This window comes from Drosophila elegans, unplaced genomic scaffold (genome assembly GCF_018152505.1).
Source record: "Drosophila elegans isolate 14027-0461.03 unplaced genomic scaffold, ASM1815250v1 contig_476, whole genome shotgun sequence".
In the NCBI taxonomy this organism is placed as follows: domain Eukaryota; kingdom Metazoa; phylum Arthropoda; class Insecta; order Diptera; family Drosophilidae; genus Drosophila; species Drosophila elegans.
In genome coordinates this window covers 8,010,707-8,027,857 of record NW_024545863.1, presented here as the reverse complement: position 1 = coordinate 8,027,857, position 17,151 = coordinate 8,010,707, and the positions used below count along the sequence as shown (strand labels likewise).

Sequence of the window (17,151 nt, the reverse complement as noted above, 5' to 3'; positions counted from 1 at the left end):
TCTCAGTATTACAACATCAACCGTTCAAATTAAATCCCTCTGCAAAAATTTGTTCAAATTCTAAAAGGATCAAAAAATAAATCAAAATCCAAATTAGAAATTACTCTTAATATTTGGTGGTTAGGAAAACCGATTGCACTACGTTTGAGAGCGGAGAGCCAATTCAAGTCGAGCCAAGTAGTCTGCAGATCGCGAATATATATACGAGTTAAAGAAATCGGAGGAGAATTTGCGACGCTCGGCGATTAGGCGGGCGCCGTGAATTTCATTTGGTGTTCCAAGTCTTTTGTATTTTGTTTTTGTTCTCCAATATATCATATACATATGTTGTGATATCATTTCGCACTTTTATAAAATCTAACAAATTCAAACATTGGATTTTGATTTTTGATCGTAAAACGTTAAAATTGCGAAGCGTGACGAAAAATTCATATCTTGTGAAGAACTGAAATCGAAAGAGCAATTAAATTCGACTGGCGTTGGGGACACTCGCATGCAAAATGAATAAGTTTGGTAAGTCGATTGTTTTACTACAAAAACATATATTTGAACATTGTGTATATGCACTGCTTTAGAATTATTATTCACTTAAAATCTATACATTAGGCTACGAAAGAATGTTGTAAAAGTTCAGTGATATTTCTCAAGGCACTTAACACTAAGATAGATACATAATACAAAAAAGACTAATCATTGGACGGACGTTCGATATAGTCTGTGGCGTTAAAAATATTCGAGAATGAACACTTAATTCAGTTTTAAGGCACAATTTACTTTTGATTACTTTCTGCTTTGTACTGATCTACAAATCTATTGCGGAATGTCAGGGGGACAAGACTGACTACCCAAAAACAAAACCAAAAGCGGACACGGCCAGCCACTCGAACGTGTTTCCGCAGACGCGGGCATTTTCCATCCAAATGGAAATGGAGGAGTTGCCCGAATCCTGAGACAGTTACTGCCCACCGCTGCTGCCCTGAAATGACTATGAAAAATGTGTGAAAAAGATTTTTTGTGCCCCCTGTCCAGCTACCTATGGCTATAAAGTTTTTAATGAAAAAAGCTGGAGATTTCTTTTTTGCCCTGGTAGGAGACCAAGTGGCTGATAAACTGGTTCCTGCGGCGCATAGAAAAAGTTCTCAGGGTACAGATAATAAAAATTCAAGCGCGTATGATAATCAAGGCACAAAAAACAAAAAGCGGAAAAAACGCCACAGCAGCAGCAGCATCGGCACAGGCATCGGCATATATATATATATTTAATTCAGGCAAAAAAAACGCAGCCAACGGAGCATCGACGATTTAATATAAGAAAAACACGACGGCAGGCGTTGGATTTTTTGTGCCATCCGTTGGCAGGAAAAAAAGGTGTGCGTGCGGCACAAACAACCCCCAGCTTGGACCTGGACGACCTCCCCGATGATGGGTGTAGGTACGCCTGGGCCTAACTGGGTTCCGATGTTAACAGGTTTGCGATCGCCGCACACACACGCACACGCACACACAGCTGTGCGATTCGACTTCACGGACATTAGAGAGGATCTCCGAAGGAGAAAAAAGACGAGCTACGCGGCATTTCCGTAATCTGAGCGCAGTAGGCGCGGCTGTTTGCGCTTTTCTGCCGACGCTGCCGCTTCTGCTGCTTTGGCTGCTTCGGCTGCTCCTACCGCCTTTGATAGAAATGACAAATAACCAGATTCATTGTAATAGATTATGTCTACAACTTAATCGCCTTGCAGATAAATGATGACAATGTTCAAAGGGAGCAACGGCGGAGTGCTGGGCTGGCAGCTCGTTTTGTTTTTGGGTGTCAATTTTGTGTCTGTGTTGCTTTGTAGTTATGTCTTTTGTGGAGAGATTTGATGTGAGTTTCGTTTGGACGGAAGTTTGCGTTAGTTATTTGGCGTGCGGTTGCTTAACTAAATCTATACAGCAGGGTAAGTGTGAGCCCGATCAGCGCGACCACAAGTCCCAGAGCGGATTGCAGGCCCGCGGCTCCGGCCAATCGGCACTTGAACATATCGTAGCGAGTCTCAACGTCAGCCACTATATTTTGATACTCGGCCTCCACGAGCTGGCCGTCGTAGTAGGTGATCAGATCCTCGAAAGGATACTCGTAGCCCTGCAGACACTCGCACTTGTAGCCTCCGGTTTCATAGCCACGACCCATGATGGGAACGCACTGAAAAGACACTCAGTTTAGTCAAATAATTTAAAGGAACATTAGATTAGAAGAAAACCTGTACTTCATAGATAATCTCCTCACTAAATTGTGATTTCTCAGATCATTGTACTCACGTAGGAAGACTGCTCGTCGCACTTGTGCGTGTTCTTAAAGGCATTGGGCTCGTAGTACCAGTCCGGGCACTGGTTGATGTCCAGCTGCATCATGTCCATGGAGACGGCCACCACACCCCTGCGCAGAGCAAACAAATTAGTCAGTTTAATTGCCTCCATTTGCATTTGCATCACAATGCCAGAAGTCACAAGTCAGAAGTTAGGTCTTGTCAACACTCCAAAATGAGGCAATCAAAGCTAGGCATTTGCATGTGAATAGAACTGGGACGTGATCCTAGATCGGGAGTGGGACTGCGCCCTAAAAAGGGGCTTAAGCGGCCCGCGACGGCGGCACGCAGCGGACCGGCCCAACAAGTCGACCCAACTCAACCCCTATTCCATATTTCTGTTCCCATCCCCATTCCCTCTACTCACTTGAATTCCAGCTTGACTTTGAGGCTGTCCCAGCCGAAGAAGGGCACCGCATAGGTCACCAGCCACTTCTTCACGTAGCCGTCACAGTCGAACTGCGGCTGAGTCCAGTAGCCGTGCTTGATGTTGGCCGCTCTGTACGAATTGGGGTAGTGCTCGTACTTCTGCTGGTATTCACCTGTCTCGTTGTGCCGAATCTTGATCTTCATGTAGAAGGTCTCCAGGTCGTCGAAGTTGGTGTTCCAGCGCTGCTTGAGGAACTTGAAGTACTTCTTCTCCGTGTACAGTTCGTGCGTCTTGTTGATGCGCGCCAGATCCTCCACCTTGAACTTCCGCGTGTTGAGCTCCGTCTTGTAGGCATAGGGTGCGAAGTAGGTGCGATTGGTGAACTTGTTGCGCTCCCAGAGCATTGTGGCCGACCAGACCTTGCTGTCGCCCAGGACAATGGCCAGGGTCTCGCCGATCATTTGGTCCTCGGTCAGCGGCTTGTCGGCCACACGTTTGCCCGAGTACACTTCGTTGGGATCCGATACCTGCGCAACAGGGGGAGAATCGAGATTGCATTTGAGTTTGAGTTCGAGTTTGGGGAACATTATGGGTTTTTGGGAAACGGAAGAGTTTCCCCCGCCGCTTTTCAATGCTAACAACTTGTGCAAATATGGGCACAGAGAGAGAGAGAGCTGAAAGAAGACTCTCATCCCCATGATTTCCCTAGGTTCTCGATGCTGCTGCTGCTGCGGCTGGAATTTAATGAAGACGAAGCCTTGTGGCGAACCCGTTTTTCGTGTCCTCGCCGCCCAAACTAATGAATTTAGCATTTGGTAATGGTTTGACACTGAATATTTAATTCACGCCGCGCGGCTGGCAACGCAGAATTGCAAATAGCAAGAGCAGCATCATCAGCATCAGCATCGCCAGCGGTAAGAAGCGAGAAACTGGCATTGCAGGAAATTCGAGGAAGTTGAATTACGCGTGGAAAATTATAATTTACACTTGAGAAGTTTTCAAGAGCCGTCGTCGAAGGCTCTTAATAGGTGTCGGGTTATCAATTATTGCTCTTCATTTAGCGTGAAGGCGAGCAGCGGCGATGGGAACGCTATGGATCGTTTGCTTACCTGCAGGAAGGCGCTAATAAAGTTGGCCAGTCGCACGGCCATCTTGGCTTCGTTCTCGAACTGCTCGTTGGCGCCGAAGCTGACATCGCCGCGCAGAATTAGATCCTGCGGATGGAAGCTGTCAAGGGGGGACATAATTGATTAGTAAATTGAAGAAACATTCGTTGGGCAAATTTGGGATTGAGTAGGCTTACTTTTTGCAAGTACGATAGTTGACTCCATGAATGTACTTAAGGACTTGGTCAATATTTAAGTGTTCCGCATGCAGAGATCTTGAGCCGGTGGTGTAGTTGCGATACTCCGCATGCCTGTCCAGATACTTCTGGCGAATGTGGTAGGGGGCCTTCTCCCACTGAATGGGCAGCTTTTGGATCCCTACAAAAGGTCACAACCGTCAATTTGAACTCTACAACGATGCCACGTAAAACCTACAGCCAATCTTTAGGCAGTCGTATTCATTGTAGTACTGCTCTGCCGAGGCCCGCTCCACAATCTCGCCCAGATAGGGTCGCCGCACCACGTTGGGCAGCCGGAAGCCTGGCTTGCAGCGGCACTGGTAGCCACCGCGCCTGAAGCCCCAACCGTGGAGTGGTTCGCATTCCGTGGTTTCTTTCTTGCACCGCGCCGTGTCCGCAAAGTGATTTGGACCCTTGTTGCCCTCGCCCAAAGGGCACTGGTTGATGTCTATGCGCTCAAAGTCCATTTCAAGCACCGAAACAGCAGTGTATCTGGGAGGAATTAACTGGGGATTAGGAGCAGTGTATGAGAAGCCAGATAAAAGCTTACTTCGGGTATTCGATGTGCCGGAACTGGGTGTGTCGTGGGTAAATATCCGCAATGGGCACCACGGCGGCCACCAGCCACTTATTGGACCTGCCGCAATCGAAGTAAGGCCTTGTGAACTTGATGGGTCCGGGGTTCTCCTCAGAGCCAGGCGGTCCATGGAACGTGTACGTCTCGTTGGTGTTGTTCGCATAGCGGATCTCCACCTGGTAGGTGATCTTCGTGTCGTGCCGCCCCTCCACGTTGTCCGGCAGCCAGGCGCGGTACCATTCGTTGATCTTGTACAGGTCGTGGGTGTAGTCCTTGGATATGGAGTCCGGATGATGGGCGCCCAGATCCTGCACATCGAACGTGTTCCACGTGGAGATCTTCTGCAGGTGAATGGGGTCGTTGAAGTCGTCCAGCCGGAAGGTTCGTGGTCCAAATCTCGGGAACGTCTTGTTGAAGAAGCCGCGGTACGAGGACGAATACGAGCTGTTGGGCGAGAAGTACACGGCCGAGGCGTTGATGTGCGGATTGGCGGAGACGTCGGCCACGGTGGACAGGAAGTAGTACATCATGCCGGGATCGTACGTGTCGTTGATGGCGGGTCGAATGAATCGCGACTGGAGGATGTAGCTCCAGAAGAAGCTCCGGCTGAGAGCCATATTCTGCAGATGGAGGAGCGCCGTGCGATTGGGGAACACCGGATTCACGTTCACCTCCTTGATGTCCGGCTTGTGGGAGACGGCGTCCAGGGGCATGAACAGGTCGGAGTGGTGCTGGATGGGACAGTTGTCCGCGTTCACCTTGTCGAACTGCCTCTTGATCTCGTCGAAGGCATCCCGCGCCTGCCACTCGTGCTGCGCAAACACGCCCACGGCCAGTACCAGCATGAAAAGCAGGTAGCTGCGCCCCAAAATCGACGAGGGGAACATCTTGCTCTTGCTCTTGCTCTTCCTTACGCCCTAACTGTATTGCAAACCAAACAAACACTACGATTAAGTTAACAAACTAAACATAAAATGAGATTCTATGGGCGAGCCAACGCCAAGCTGCGATTAGTAATAGAAAATTATGATGCTCAGCACTTGTTGGAACTACGCCCTCAAAACGACAGTGTTGCAAAGCGACCAATCATGTGCGGGTGAGCGGACCGATTCCATTATCGATTATCGAACTGGTTGAGTTATCGAACCGGTGGGTCTGTTGACAAAAGGGGGGAAAGTTCAGTAAATTCAAAAGTTTATTAAACTTTAGGCCTTCTATGTGGGATAGAATTGACAGCAGCATGCTCTTGGAACCTGGCCAAAAATGGAAATTGGCCAAAAGGGCTGACGTTAACATTCGTTTTAGTTAGTTTAATGGGAATTTTAGTGCGGTAACGGCTGGCACATGGTTCATTAATTTAAAATGGCATTTGCCAGGATTTCCATACTGGCTAGAATTGATATGCTCCTTCTCCAGAAAATTACATTAAAACGTTCAGGGGCGTAGAGTACATATTTCAAAGGGGTTTTATAAAGTTTGAAATTCAATTTTTGGCAAATAAATTCAAGACTGTTAATTAATTTTTTTAATATTGAAATAAAAAATAATTTGGTGCTGCCAACTTCATTTTTACAAAAGTAAATTTTAATTTATTAATAAGTTAATAGGCAAATATTGTGAAAAACTACAGAAATAGATTTTTATTTGTAGATTTGAGGTTGAGCCAAGCATACAAATTTTAAAAGATATAAATCTAAGAGTATATGGTAATATTATCAACAACTTTTGGGCAAATAACAAAGGTACAAATTTATAATTCTAGATACCCAGATAAAATTAATTAAATGTATTTCTTTTTTAAATGTACACAATATACAAATTCAGATAATATAAACATTAGGCTAAGTTTCTCCACATGACCTTCTGGCTACGTCGCTGTGCAACGCCCCTCCTGAATTATTGAAGCCCCTTCTGATAGGGATTGAATTAATCCAGATTCAGGTCAGCCAGCACCCAGAGCACCTATTTTGGCAACTTTGCGGCTGTGGTCACAGCTTGTGGCTTTCATCCCTGGAGCAAAAGCAAGAGAAAGAGCAAGAGCAATAGCCATTTCCTGGCGCTATCGTTCAGCGTCAATCTGTTGTGGTCACCCTGCTCCTACTGCTCCGCATCCTGCTCCTCCGGCTCCTCCTGCTCCACTCCTTTTCCTGCCCCTCTTGCTCGTCCTCTGTCACCACCTGCGCTAAATGACACGAATTAGTGGACGAGCTGAGTGACCCCTTGGTTGACCCTCCTCCATCTCGGCACTCGCATTGCACCACTTTCCATTACATTGCTGCGTCCACGTACTGGCCATTTCGCCAGGGTTATTTATTACACCTGTCGTTCTTGTTTTGCCTTTGTTTTCCCCGGGCCAGTCGCTTTTTTGCCAGTTGGATTACAGAGGGATCCTCCTGGCCGACAAAACTAAAATTCGACACAAACATAATTTCCAGTTTGTCGACTGACATTTCCGTAAGTGTGGGTGTATCTGTATATGTACCTGTGTGTCGGTGTGGCATAATGCAGATAAATCTACGCGCCACTTGCACTGTTTTATTTTGCATGTGGGAATCACAAAATTGCACAAAACAAAATATCCACTCGATTTTATAAAATGATATGATAATTTTTTAATATTCGATATCAAGATACTTTAACATATATCGAAAGAAATTTATTTCTAAAAATAATTCTATCAACAAAAAAATCATTTACTGCTAATAATTTAAATCTGCTTGAGAATCATAAAACTGTTCAAAATATTTATTAAATATTTTTGAGTAACCCTTTTATCACTTTTTGAAAAAAAAAAAATCAACGCTTTGCTTGTTGGTTTCTGAAAGATGTTACAGAAACTTCAGTAAAGCAGACACTGATGTTTAATAAATTTCTAAAAAAGTCTTCTGAAAAGCTTTCATTTTTATTGAAAACAAACTTTAATAACTTTTCTCTCTCTTTTTTAGTTTCCTTAATTTAACTTATGTTATTATAAATAATAGTTTTCTTTTAGTGTGCCGTTACTTGGTTTTGGCCTCATTTCGCAGCTCTCCTGTGTTTTGTTTTAGTTGGCCCATTCGGTCTTTGTTTTCGCTAACACCGGCTACTGAAATTGATTGTTGTGTAAATTCAGCCGTTGTTGTTGCAGTCGTAAATGGCCATGGCAATTGCTTTGTGCCAACTGGCGGAGAGAGTTTTTCGGGGGCAGGACTATTGGATGATGTTGCATGGAGCAGCGGAGCCAGGAGATTTGGCAGCGTTGCATGGCAGATAACGTTTTAATTCGGCCATGTGCCAGGGCATCAAAAGTTTGCCGACTAGGGATTGAACAAGTCGGGATATTTGAAAGTTTGACAGAAACTGATGGAACAAAACAAAAGCCTTTAGTCCTTTGAAATTGTGCTTATCGCGTCCACTTTGTTACTCATTTTAAACATTCTAAAGATATAAAACAAATGCTATTTCAAATCGTTATTTTAAAGAGCAATAAACTCGAAGATAAGCGTTCTTTGAACTCGCAACATTCTAAATAAATATTTTTACCCTGTTCGTGATGATCGAGAGTCGCTTGTTTTCGTTTATTGTGTTGCAGAAAAATTTGCGATAATATTTATCAAAAATGGTTTCCATTTTGTGTGCTCATTATTTTGTTGCCTTCTAAATCAAGGCGAGGGTTCAAAAAACCAGCCAAACAAAAAGCGCAGCGACGAGATAAACACAGAAAACCAAGACGAAAAAACATCTTAGAATGCCAGACAACGGACAACGATTTAAACAAAATCAAACCGAAATGGCTGGGCGTAAATATAATAAAACAAAAGCGAGCGGTAGACAATGCCGGACAATGACAAGAGAACCGGACAAACGGACGCGGACAGGGAGTGTCCGCACTTGGACTCGGATATTTGGACATTTGGACATTTGGGCATATGCAAAGCATCTCCGAATGCGATTTTTCATTTTCATTCGATCCAATCCGATCCGATCCCGGGCGAAATCAAGTGGAGTGTGGTGGAGTTCAAATGTGGATGCCTGTACGTCAGCAATCAGCAGCAGCAGCAGCAGCAGCAACAGCAACAGCAGCAACAAAGCAAGGCAAACGGCAGCAACACCGCATACAAAAGCGGCCTAACACAGAGCAAAAATGTTTTTTGTCAAGGGTGAATGACCCAGAATCAAAATCCACAAAGTCGTCGACGTCGTCGCTGCCTGGCTGGCTGTTTGCCTGCCCCTGCCCCTTACCCGTTGCCCCTTTGCCGCTTACCATGCCCACCTCCTCCTCGCAGTCCTCGAGTGAATCCTCATGCAGCAGAAAACAAAATCGGCGGAGTCTTCGTGCGTTTGGCTCGTTTCAGTTTTCGTCATCCTCGAAACACGCCGCACCTCTCGCTTTTCTGCATCATTTTGTTTTGTATACGCGATGGTACTGGTACTGCTGCTGCTGCTGCTGCTGCTGCTGCTGCTGGTGCTGGTGCTGGTGCTGGTGCTGGTCTGGCCCCCCTTGGCACCCCCCCTCTACGCCCCTGGCTGTTATGATTGCCGTTGCCAGACGATAACCCAAACCAAAAACGCAATAAAAAAAAAAGCAAAAAATATATAGCTAAAAGCAATGAATTTGAACATTTTTGCAGCATTGCACACGCGACTCTCGCACGCTCGCTCAGCCAGACAGTCTGAGAGATACAAATGCGGCCCACTCGCAGATACAGATACAGATACATCTACAGATACTAAGTGTATAACTCTGCGCTCTCTGGATTTTCTAAGGCCCCCAAGTGTTATCGGGCAACCCGAGAAGCGTTAATTGTCACTGTGTTTGCCGAAGATATACGTTTGGTACTCATTTAACTGAGCTGCGAAAGGTACTATTGTTTCCTGAGCCATGGAATGATCATGAGAAGGCGGTGATGGTTGGCCTAAATATTAGCCAGACTATAGACTTAAAACTTGACCCATGCTAGACCCTAGTTTAGTGCCGCCATTTTCTATTTTTGAATTGTTTTTAATTTTCCATCAATTTTGAAGAATAGTAGTGATGTTTAAATTAAGCTTGGGTAAAGTTATACATTTCGGATTACAAATTTTAATTTTTTTTTAATTCTATTTAATTTTTAATAAAACGTTGGTTTTCTAATAATTTTTCAAAACGACAAATATATTTTTTCAATAGTTATTAGTCCTTATTATTTTTGCGAGTGTGCCAGCCCGAACAAAGCGGCAATTAAAGTTGACCCAAGACGATGTCGACAAGAACCAAAAGCCCGCTTGTTCGGCTCGTCCTGTCACCTAATTTCCGTTTTAGAAAACATGTCCTCGGCCCCGGCCAAGAGCCACTTGAGGGAATCCTTGCCCCCTGCTCCTTTCGATCCTGTCTGGCCGCCCCGCCAATGTACAACTAGTTTTGTCCGTCGAAGAACGACGAGGGCGAGGACGAGGATGAGGACGAAAACGAAAACGAGAACGACGACGACAGCAGCAGCAAATAATTTTGTAATTCAATTGTTGTCCTTCTGCGCATATGGCGTGTGTGCCGTCGGATCCCGAGTCCTGCGGCAGGTTCCTTTGGCTAGCTGCGGGGCAAGTGGCCTAGCCAGACGGCTGTTGGTTCTTTGACTTGTCCTGCTCCCGTTTCGAGGACCTACGACAATAGCAAAAGTTGCCAAGCACAACCGGAAAGGGAATGGCCGACAAGCAGCAGCGTTTCTGAGTTCTGAAGTCTCAGCAAATTGCAGTCGGTGGTGTCCTGGTCCCCTCCCCTTCCCCTTCCGCTTCGATTCACCGCTCTAGCCGTCTCTATCCTGTTCTATCCAGGCGACTTCCTGTGCCTCAGTTGGCAAACAGTTTTCACGTTACCTGCTGCAAAGCCCTAAGTGGCCACATTTTCCCAGCGCCTACATGGCAGTGAAAAATGTACATCAATTTATATATTTTAAACTTCAACCAATCCATCCAATCATTATATAAATCAATATTAATACATATATTGGATTGCCATTAATTGAAATTGGGTAAGATTCATTAAAAGTTTGTATAGTTTTATCGAATCTTAAATTTTATATATTTTATGACAAAAATTTAAATATTTAAATAAGTCATAACTAGACTTAAGGGATTGTCACAGTATACGTTAGTTGATTATTTTTAAACCTCACAAATTTTGTTTAATTTTAATTGTATGAATATTCATACATTTATATACATTTAGAATGTTTATTCCTAACATAATGCAAGTGCATAAAAGCAATAGTAAACGCCCGCTAATTTTTCCAGTGCACCCGCTATTTTTACCATCGCAAACTTTTGCATTGTGCACAAACTTGTGTCGTTTGTCCTATTTGCAAAATGTTTAAATCCGAACGCCGAGACTTTTAATTAGGGCTTGCTATGAACTACTTGAAAAGCAACGATGATCATTCCGGGGCTGGAGGTATCTGTTGCAGACGGACTGCCCAGTTGGAGGCAGTCTGGGATTTTCCCAGGGCTGCTCATCGCGTATCCGCCATGTAATTTATGCGTATTAATTTCATCTCTGGCCTATCCGGCTTCCTGTCCCTGTGCGATGGCACAATGCAAATGGCTTCGCTCCTTTCTGCGGCTTGTTATGCATTTCGAACCGCGCCCCGTTCGATGTCCTCTGTCGGTCAATGCATCCCCACCACCAGGAGGGCAGGGGCTTATTGACCGGCACAAAAGACACGGCGTGGCCGCGGCAAAAAGGACTCGCTGCTTTGCGAGCACAATGGGAATGCAGAATGCATCGCAGGAACCGCCCGATCCCTGCGCCATTATTCGTAGTATAATGCCATTCCGATGTGTGTATGTAAATAAACAAAAAAACAAAAAAAAAAGTGGAGGAAGGCCTGGGCAATCGCTTGTGTTGTTCTAATTGCCGGCAAGGACCTGCCTGGATCCGATTCGACTGCCTGGCATCCTGCTAGGCTGGACATGCATTTGCATTGCAGTTGCCGTTCGCCGCTCACTACTCACTGCTCACTGCTCACTGCTGGCATTGTTCCAGACTCCGCTTAAGGGTTGAGTTTCAAGTTCTGCACTCGCCGGGGTTATCGCACGATTACAAAAGATTTCCTACTCTCTGGTCAGCCGCGGCCTCAGATCCTGAATCCGATTCAGATTCAAATTCAGATTCCGATTAAGATTTAGATTCAGCAACGCGAGTACAGCAATGCAAAAAGGCGAAGCGAAACTTGCAGCGGAAGTACATTTCGTACGATTCGTCAGCTGCCCCAGCATTTTTGGACGGCAGCAGGGGGCGGGGGTCGTTGGTATTGAGATTTATCTAGGAGATACTTTATCCAGCAGATGTCGAGAGGTTTGGGTGACATTAATCACCGGTCCCGCTCCAAGTTTGACCTCTGCGTGTAAAATTGAAGTCGTTCATCTGCTATATCCTGCCGCCACTCCGTTTGCGCACTACTTTCAGTTGTCGACACAAGGAGAAACATTAAACACTGGCTCATAACTCTTTTTCACTAGTAGGTGCTCGAAAAACCTGGCTTTTTTTGCCGTTTTCAACCTCTGCATTTCATGTGATAAATACTACAATAATAAATACATTGATTTTTCTCATGCCCTAGCATTTAAATTGAAAACTTTAATATTTAACTTAAGGACAATAAGATCTGCAATGTTGTGATGTATATAGCTTCATTAATTGTAATTAGCAATTTTTTTGGTGACCTCAATGTAGTTTTTGAAATATAACTTAGCTATTTTCCAATGATATGAGATGGTATTCAACATTTTTTTTGAGTTTGCATGCTATGAGCTCTTAAAAATCGCTTTTGGTGACAGCTTTTAGCAGGACTAGCGGATATTGGGCTTGGACAATTAGTATTATCTAATTGATGGCAGTGTAACAACCGATTCTCAACCGATTCTGTGATTGTGTTGATAGTTACTGAACTGCTGTGTTCTAGTTTTTCGCCAAGTGTGTGCGTGTGTTTGACCTTCTCGGCTGTCATTGACCCCGCTGCGGTGTGAGGCCGACTGCATAGCGGTAGAGCGGGAAGTGATCGGGGATGAGGAAGAGTGCACGGGGCGAGCGGTCTCATTACACATAATGTACAGCCAAGTCCTGCGGCACTTATCCAAAGTGGCAGCATGTGCTGCCAGTCGCGTTCCCATTCCGCCTTTGTTTCAGCTCGCAAATTATTACAACACACATATATAGTACACTTGAAACTTGGAATGCACTCGCACAACCAACGTATAACATGTAACATACAACATATAACACACAGTGGCACACTCGCATGCACTCGAAAATACTCACTCGGCCGTACTGACCTATTCCTCTGAAAACGCTGGTTGGCCTGACCTGTCTGCCGGCAAATGGCTCAAGTAGGGGGCCCAGAGCGATTCTTGAGACCAAGCCAAGCGTGAACGTTTAAAGTTCCCTTTAGTTTTGTTCTTGTTTTTGTTTTTGTCCAGGGATTAAACGTGGGCGGGATGCAGAGGGGCGGACACGGCAATTTAATGGGAAGGATAATGAATAGGTTGCCTAGTATAAACTCGCTCGCCTGCTGATACTTATATGCGACCCTTTGATAAAAGGGTTTGACTAAATGTGGTTAAAAGATACGAAGCGGAAAACCAGAACCTAGAACCATCTTTATTTAAATGTGTAAAAGAATTAACTGTTTGTACTTCCCAAGTCTTAATGCCCGTTTAAATACAAAAATACATGGGAAAAGTACCATTTTCTTCCCAGCAGGAAACAAGTTTATGTAAAATAATCGAAAAAGATTTGAATAATTTTTTTTGAAAGGGTTATACAAACAGTTTGTCCTGTGTTGAACATATTTTCTATCTTTTAAAGGATTAAATATAATTCTTTGTATGAAATTAACCTTTTGATTATCTTTAGTAGGGTCTAATTAATCTGCTGGCTATTCTTATTCCTCCCTTTTTATCGCATCGCATCTCAGCTTACTGCAGTGATGAAGTGCAGTATCTGCAGATTGCAGCTCCGTGCCAAGTGAAGCCCAATGCAGTTTGTGCAAATATGATCTCCCGATCGAGATTAGTGTCACTTGATTGCATTTTGCATGCTGGTCGTCGGGACCTCTACAGCCAATCTCTTACTAAATGTTTTAACACCTCGTTGAGCTTACAAAAGCTGGACCTGGGATCTGCTGCACCTGAAAATCGATATTTGGACAGAAGGTTAAAATAATAATGCAAAACAAAACAAAACAAAACGTGGCTGCCAACACCTTGGAGCAGACGGACAACGACGACGACGACGACATTTGTGGACGGGGTATTGAATGTAATTAAAAGGAGTTGGATTACACGTGTTGGTGGTGACGGAGGAGGCTTTCTTATGGGGCGGGGCAAGGGGCTGTTGGACTGAGGGCCTGAAGGACCGCTCACAAAAGGAGCTCTCTGCTTCTACAGCTTGCATGCAAAAACAACAGCGAGGCCAGGAAAAAATGGGGAATGCGAAGGGGAGAATTCTTCTTTTCACTTAGCTCGCTCCGTTTCTCTTCTGACTGAGCGACTCTCCAAAATGCACTTTAAATGGCAGTTTCCGGTCACACATACACGCACACACACACACACACACACACACACAACCAGGGGCATATGATGTGTGGCATGTGTGGTATAACATATATGGAAAGAGAAAAACAATGCAAAGAACGCCAAGGAGTCGCGCTGTGCCAGGAGCAGCAATGCACCGCTTGGTACATACTGTACTCCACCTCCACCCCTCAGCGTCGCTGTCATCGCCATCGCCATCGTCCTTATGGCCCGTCATCCTGGCTGTTGTTCACATCACATCACATCACATCCTTCACATCCCTACCGTTCCGTCCGTATTCCTTATCCTTCGTGCTTAATGCAGTCTAAGCTTTTCATAGGCCTACCCCTTGCAGTTTGCATTTGCATTTGCATCGACATCGGCATCGGACGTTGTGAAGGGGTTGCTATGGAAGGACTCTCCGCATGCAGTCGGCTTTATTAATCATTCCCCGCACATTAGCATAACGAATTAATAATCATATTTCATGTACGGCGCTTAGAAGCGCAGCTTCTTCTTCAGTTTGTTGAACGCCCGTCCAGTTTCGCGACCCACATCCTGGGCCGCCCGGCGCGTCTCCCGCTCGCCATCGTGGGCCCCCCTCGAGACCTCCCGCTCGGTGTCCCTCTCCGCCCGGCGCGTCTCCCGCTCGACATCGTGGGCCGCCCTGGCCGTCTCCGTGCCCACATCCCCGGCCGCTCTCACCGTTTCGCGAGCGATGACCTTTCCCAATCGCTCCGCTTCCCGCTGCACAATCGGAAAGGTCATGCGGACCGAGCGCCAATGCCTGCGCCATAGATCGACGCGCATTATGCTGCGATTGCCGGACTCATCCTTGTGGAAGGTCACCACGGCCACGGAGTCATCGTCCAGGATGTGGACGAAGTCCTCGTATTGCCCGCCGACGCACACATCGCCCAGGTACTCCTCAATCCGCTGCATGGAGGGGCGTCGATCGGGATCTGGATCCACACAACATTCTATCAAATGCTTGATGCCATTCCAGCAATCGGATCTCACTGCATCCATTTTTGGGCGCTCGCCTGAAAAGCGATTTATATAAATTATTATATTTTGCTAGAAAAATAGTTGTTGCACTTCAAACCCTATTCTTAGTTGATAATCATAATATAAAGCTTTAAATTATTAAAATATAAATGCAGTAACGTCAAGACTTTTGATTATCTTGAAACAGCTATATAATATTATAATATATTATAAATAGAACTCTATTTCTTACCCATTTCAACAGCACTCAAGATGGCGAATTCATTTTCCGGATTCTCCAAATGAAAATAGGGACGTTTTCGCGACATTATCTCCCAGATCACTATTCCCAAGCTGTACACATCGCATTTATCCGTGTACTTTTTATCCTTAAACACCTGTACTTAGAAGGTGCTAGTTAATGATATGTTGGCAAACCTACTCGGTCTACGCACCTCTGGGGCCATATATCTTGGGGTACCTCGCATATCCGACTTGTTATTGGACATATCCGTTGCCAAACCGAAGTCGCAAATTTTCAGGTTCTCAAACTGATTAGTCAGTAGCAAATTCTGCGGCTTTATATCCCGATGGAACACCGGTCGCTCCATCGAATGCAAGTGAGCTAGACCCTGCAAAATGGGTCACATAAGCAATGGGTGGGGTATAGGCGACCCTATTCCTTACCTTGGCGCATTGAAATGCCCAGCGCACGGCCTGCTCCACCGTATACTCCCTCTGATTGTCGGCGTAGAGAAAATCGTGTAGAGACCCTTCCTCCAGATACTCCATCAGCAAGTAGTTGGTGTTAGTGTCGTCATCGCTGGCAGTGCCGAACACCTTGATAACGTTTTCATGGTCTATTCTCGACAAATGTGTGATTTCCCTTTCTGCGTTTTTCTTAAGCGAGTTAGTCAGAAATTCGCACACCTTCACCGCGATTTCCTGGTCCTTCCATTTGGCCATCCGAACCTCACCACCGGCTCCGGCTCCAAGTCTCTTCTGAAAATCGGCAACGATTAATCCCGAACCAAATTGCAAGTATGACTCACCCTGCTCAGCTCCAAATCTGCGAAATCAACCTTTTCAGCCATCTTCAGCAATCAGTTGGTTCGAGTTGAAATGATTTTTAAGTACTGAATGGCAGCCGCTATTGTGTATATGCTTAACTGTTAGCTAAGTGCGATAAAGACCTCTTATCTACGATACGATCCAAATTTATATTTCTCTGAATCGTCCCTTATCAATCTCTGTTTTCTAGGTGAGATTAAATGTTAAAACAATTTAATTGTTTCTTTGATTTCTTTTTCTTGCAGTTTCCCACAACTTTGGCCGAGATTCGTATCGGAATTTCAGCCCGGAATTGTACTCGTCATTAGCCAGCCCATCGGGACAGCTTGAAAGGGGTAAGTGCTATAGTTTAACATATATAAAATAGGTCTATATTTAAATTAAAACCTTTGGGGGGAAAGGTACATTATGATAATACAAAGGTTTAATTAAATATATTTTTATATATTTTATGTACATTTTACTGTTGTGTAAGTAGTTGTTTCGCCTGGCAAAAGCTGGCTAGCATCCTGATGGCCCTTTAAGGCCCTTCTGCTGGGTGAGCTTATAGCTGTTCCATGCTGTTTATGTTGGCAGACCTGCCCATCTGGATCTCGCATTACACGCTGATGCCGTGGCCTGCTTGAATTACACCAATGTCTACGGTTACATAAAGCGCCCGATAGCAGTTGCTCTTCATTAGTTTGCGCCGCCGGCACAAAGTTCCTTGCACTCCTTTCGTTTTCAGCCAGCCTTTGCCCACACTTTTGTTGGTGTAGGTCCAGTCCCTGCCTCGATATAAGTCCGGGTCTCAGTCACAGTCCCAGTCCCAGACTTATGTAAACCACATGCCCACTTCACTTGGCAGGCTGCCTGCTCACTGGTAAGTCGGTACACGTAAAAAAATAATATTCAATTCATCTAGCCACTGTTGATATACAATCATAAAGC

General features: G+C 45.1%; 3 protein-coding genes across 7 annotated transcripts in view; 1 reads left to right on the top strand and 2 right to left on the bottom strand.

Annotated features, from left to right (window-relative positions):
- The first annotated feature begins 8 nt into the window (after window positions 1-8).
- The window catches only part of LOC108140489 (heterogeneous nuclear ribonucleoprotein R), a 53,761-nt gene continuing 36,618 nt past the window's right edge, over window positions 9-17,151 (top strand). For 2 of the 5 annotated variants that reach the window (XM_017263246.2, XM_041709380.1), the window contains exons 1-2: window positions 11-513; window positions 16,467-16,556. In XM_017263246.2, coding sequence (XP_017118735.1) covers window positions 501-513; window positions 16,467-16,556 — 103 coding nt within the window. In that variant the 5' untranslated portion in view covers window positions 11-500. Of the gene's footprint in view, window positions 514-16,466; window positions 16,557-17,151 lie in introns of all 5 variants that reach the window. The other 3 variants (XM_017263241.2, XM_041709379.1, XM_017263258.2) reach the window with 3 other exon arrangements.
- LOC108140491 lies at window positions 523-5,698 on the bottom strand. The gene is made up of 7 exons (XM_017263260.2): window positions 4,611-5,698; window positions 4,257-4,552; window positions 4,019-4,199; window positions 3,825-3,942; window positions 2,713-3,242; window positions 2,299-2,416; window positions 523-2,182 (listed from the first exon to the last, which is right to left on the bottom strand). Exons 1-7 carry the CDS (start codon window positions 5,522-5,524, stop codon window positions 1,916-1,918), a joined length of 2,424 nt encoding a protein of 807 aa, XP_017118749.1. The 5' UTR covers window positions 5,525-5,698; the 3' UTR covers window positions 523-1,915.
- On the bottom strand, window positions 14,581-16,273 carry LOC108140493 (putative mitogen-activated protein kinase kinase kinase 7-like). Its single transcript, XM_017263269.2, has 5 exons — window positions 16,203-16,273; window positions 15,838-16,152; window positions 15,606-15,782; window positions 15,404-15,548; window positions 14,581-15,206 (listed from the first exon to the last, which is right to left on the bottom strand). Exons 1-5 carry the CDS (start codon window positions 16,242-16,244, stop codon window positions 14,662-14,664), a joined length of 1,224 nt encoding a protein of 407 aa, XP_017118758.1. The 5' UTR covers window positions 16,245-16,273; the 3' UTR covers window positions 14,581-14,661.

Coding starts and splice junctions, on each gene's coding strand:
- LOC108140493 (XM_017263269.2), bottom strand. CDS start 16,244: ATGGCTGAAAAGGTTGATTTCGCAGATTTGGAGCTGAGCAGG. Junction 16,153..16,202: donor CAGATTTGGAGCTGAGCAGG/GTGAGTCATACT, acceptor GCCGATTTTCAG/AAGAGACTTGGAGCCGGAGC. Junction 15,783..15,837: donor GGGCATTTCAATGCGCCAAG/GTAAGGAATAGG, acceptor CCCATTTTGCAG/GGTCTAGCTCACTTGCATTC.
- LOC108140491 (XM_017263260.2), bottom strand. CDS start 5,524: ATGTTCCCCTCGTCGATTTTGGGGCGCAGCTACCTGCTTTTCATGCTG. Junction 3,243..3,824: donor TTATTAGCGCCTTCCTGCAG/GTAAGCAAACGA, acceptor CCTGTTGCGCAG/GTATCGGATCCCAACGAAGT. Junction 2,417..2,712: donor AAAGTCAAGCTGGAATTCAA/GTGAGTAGAGGG, acceptor TGCTCTGCGCAG/GGGTGTGGTGGCCGTCTCCA.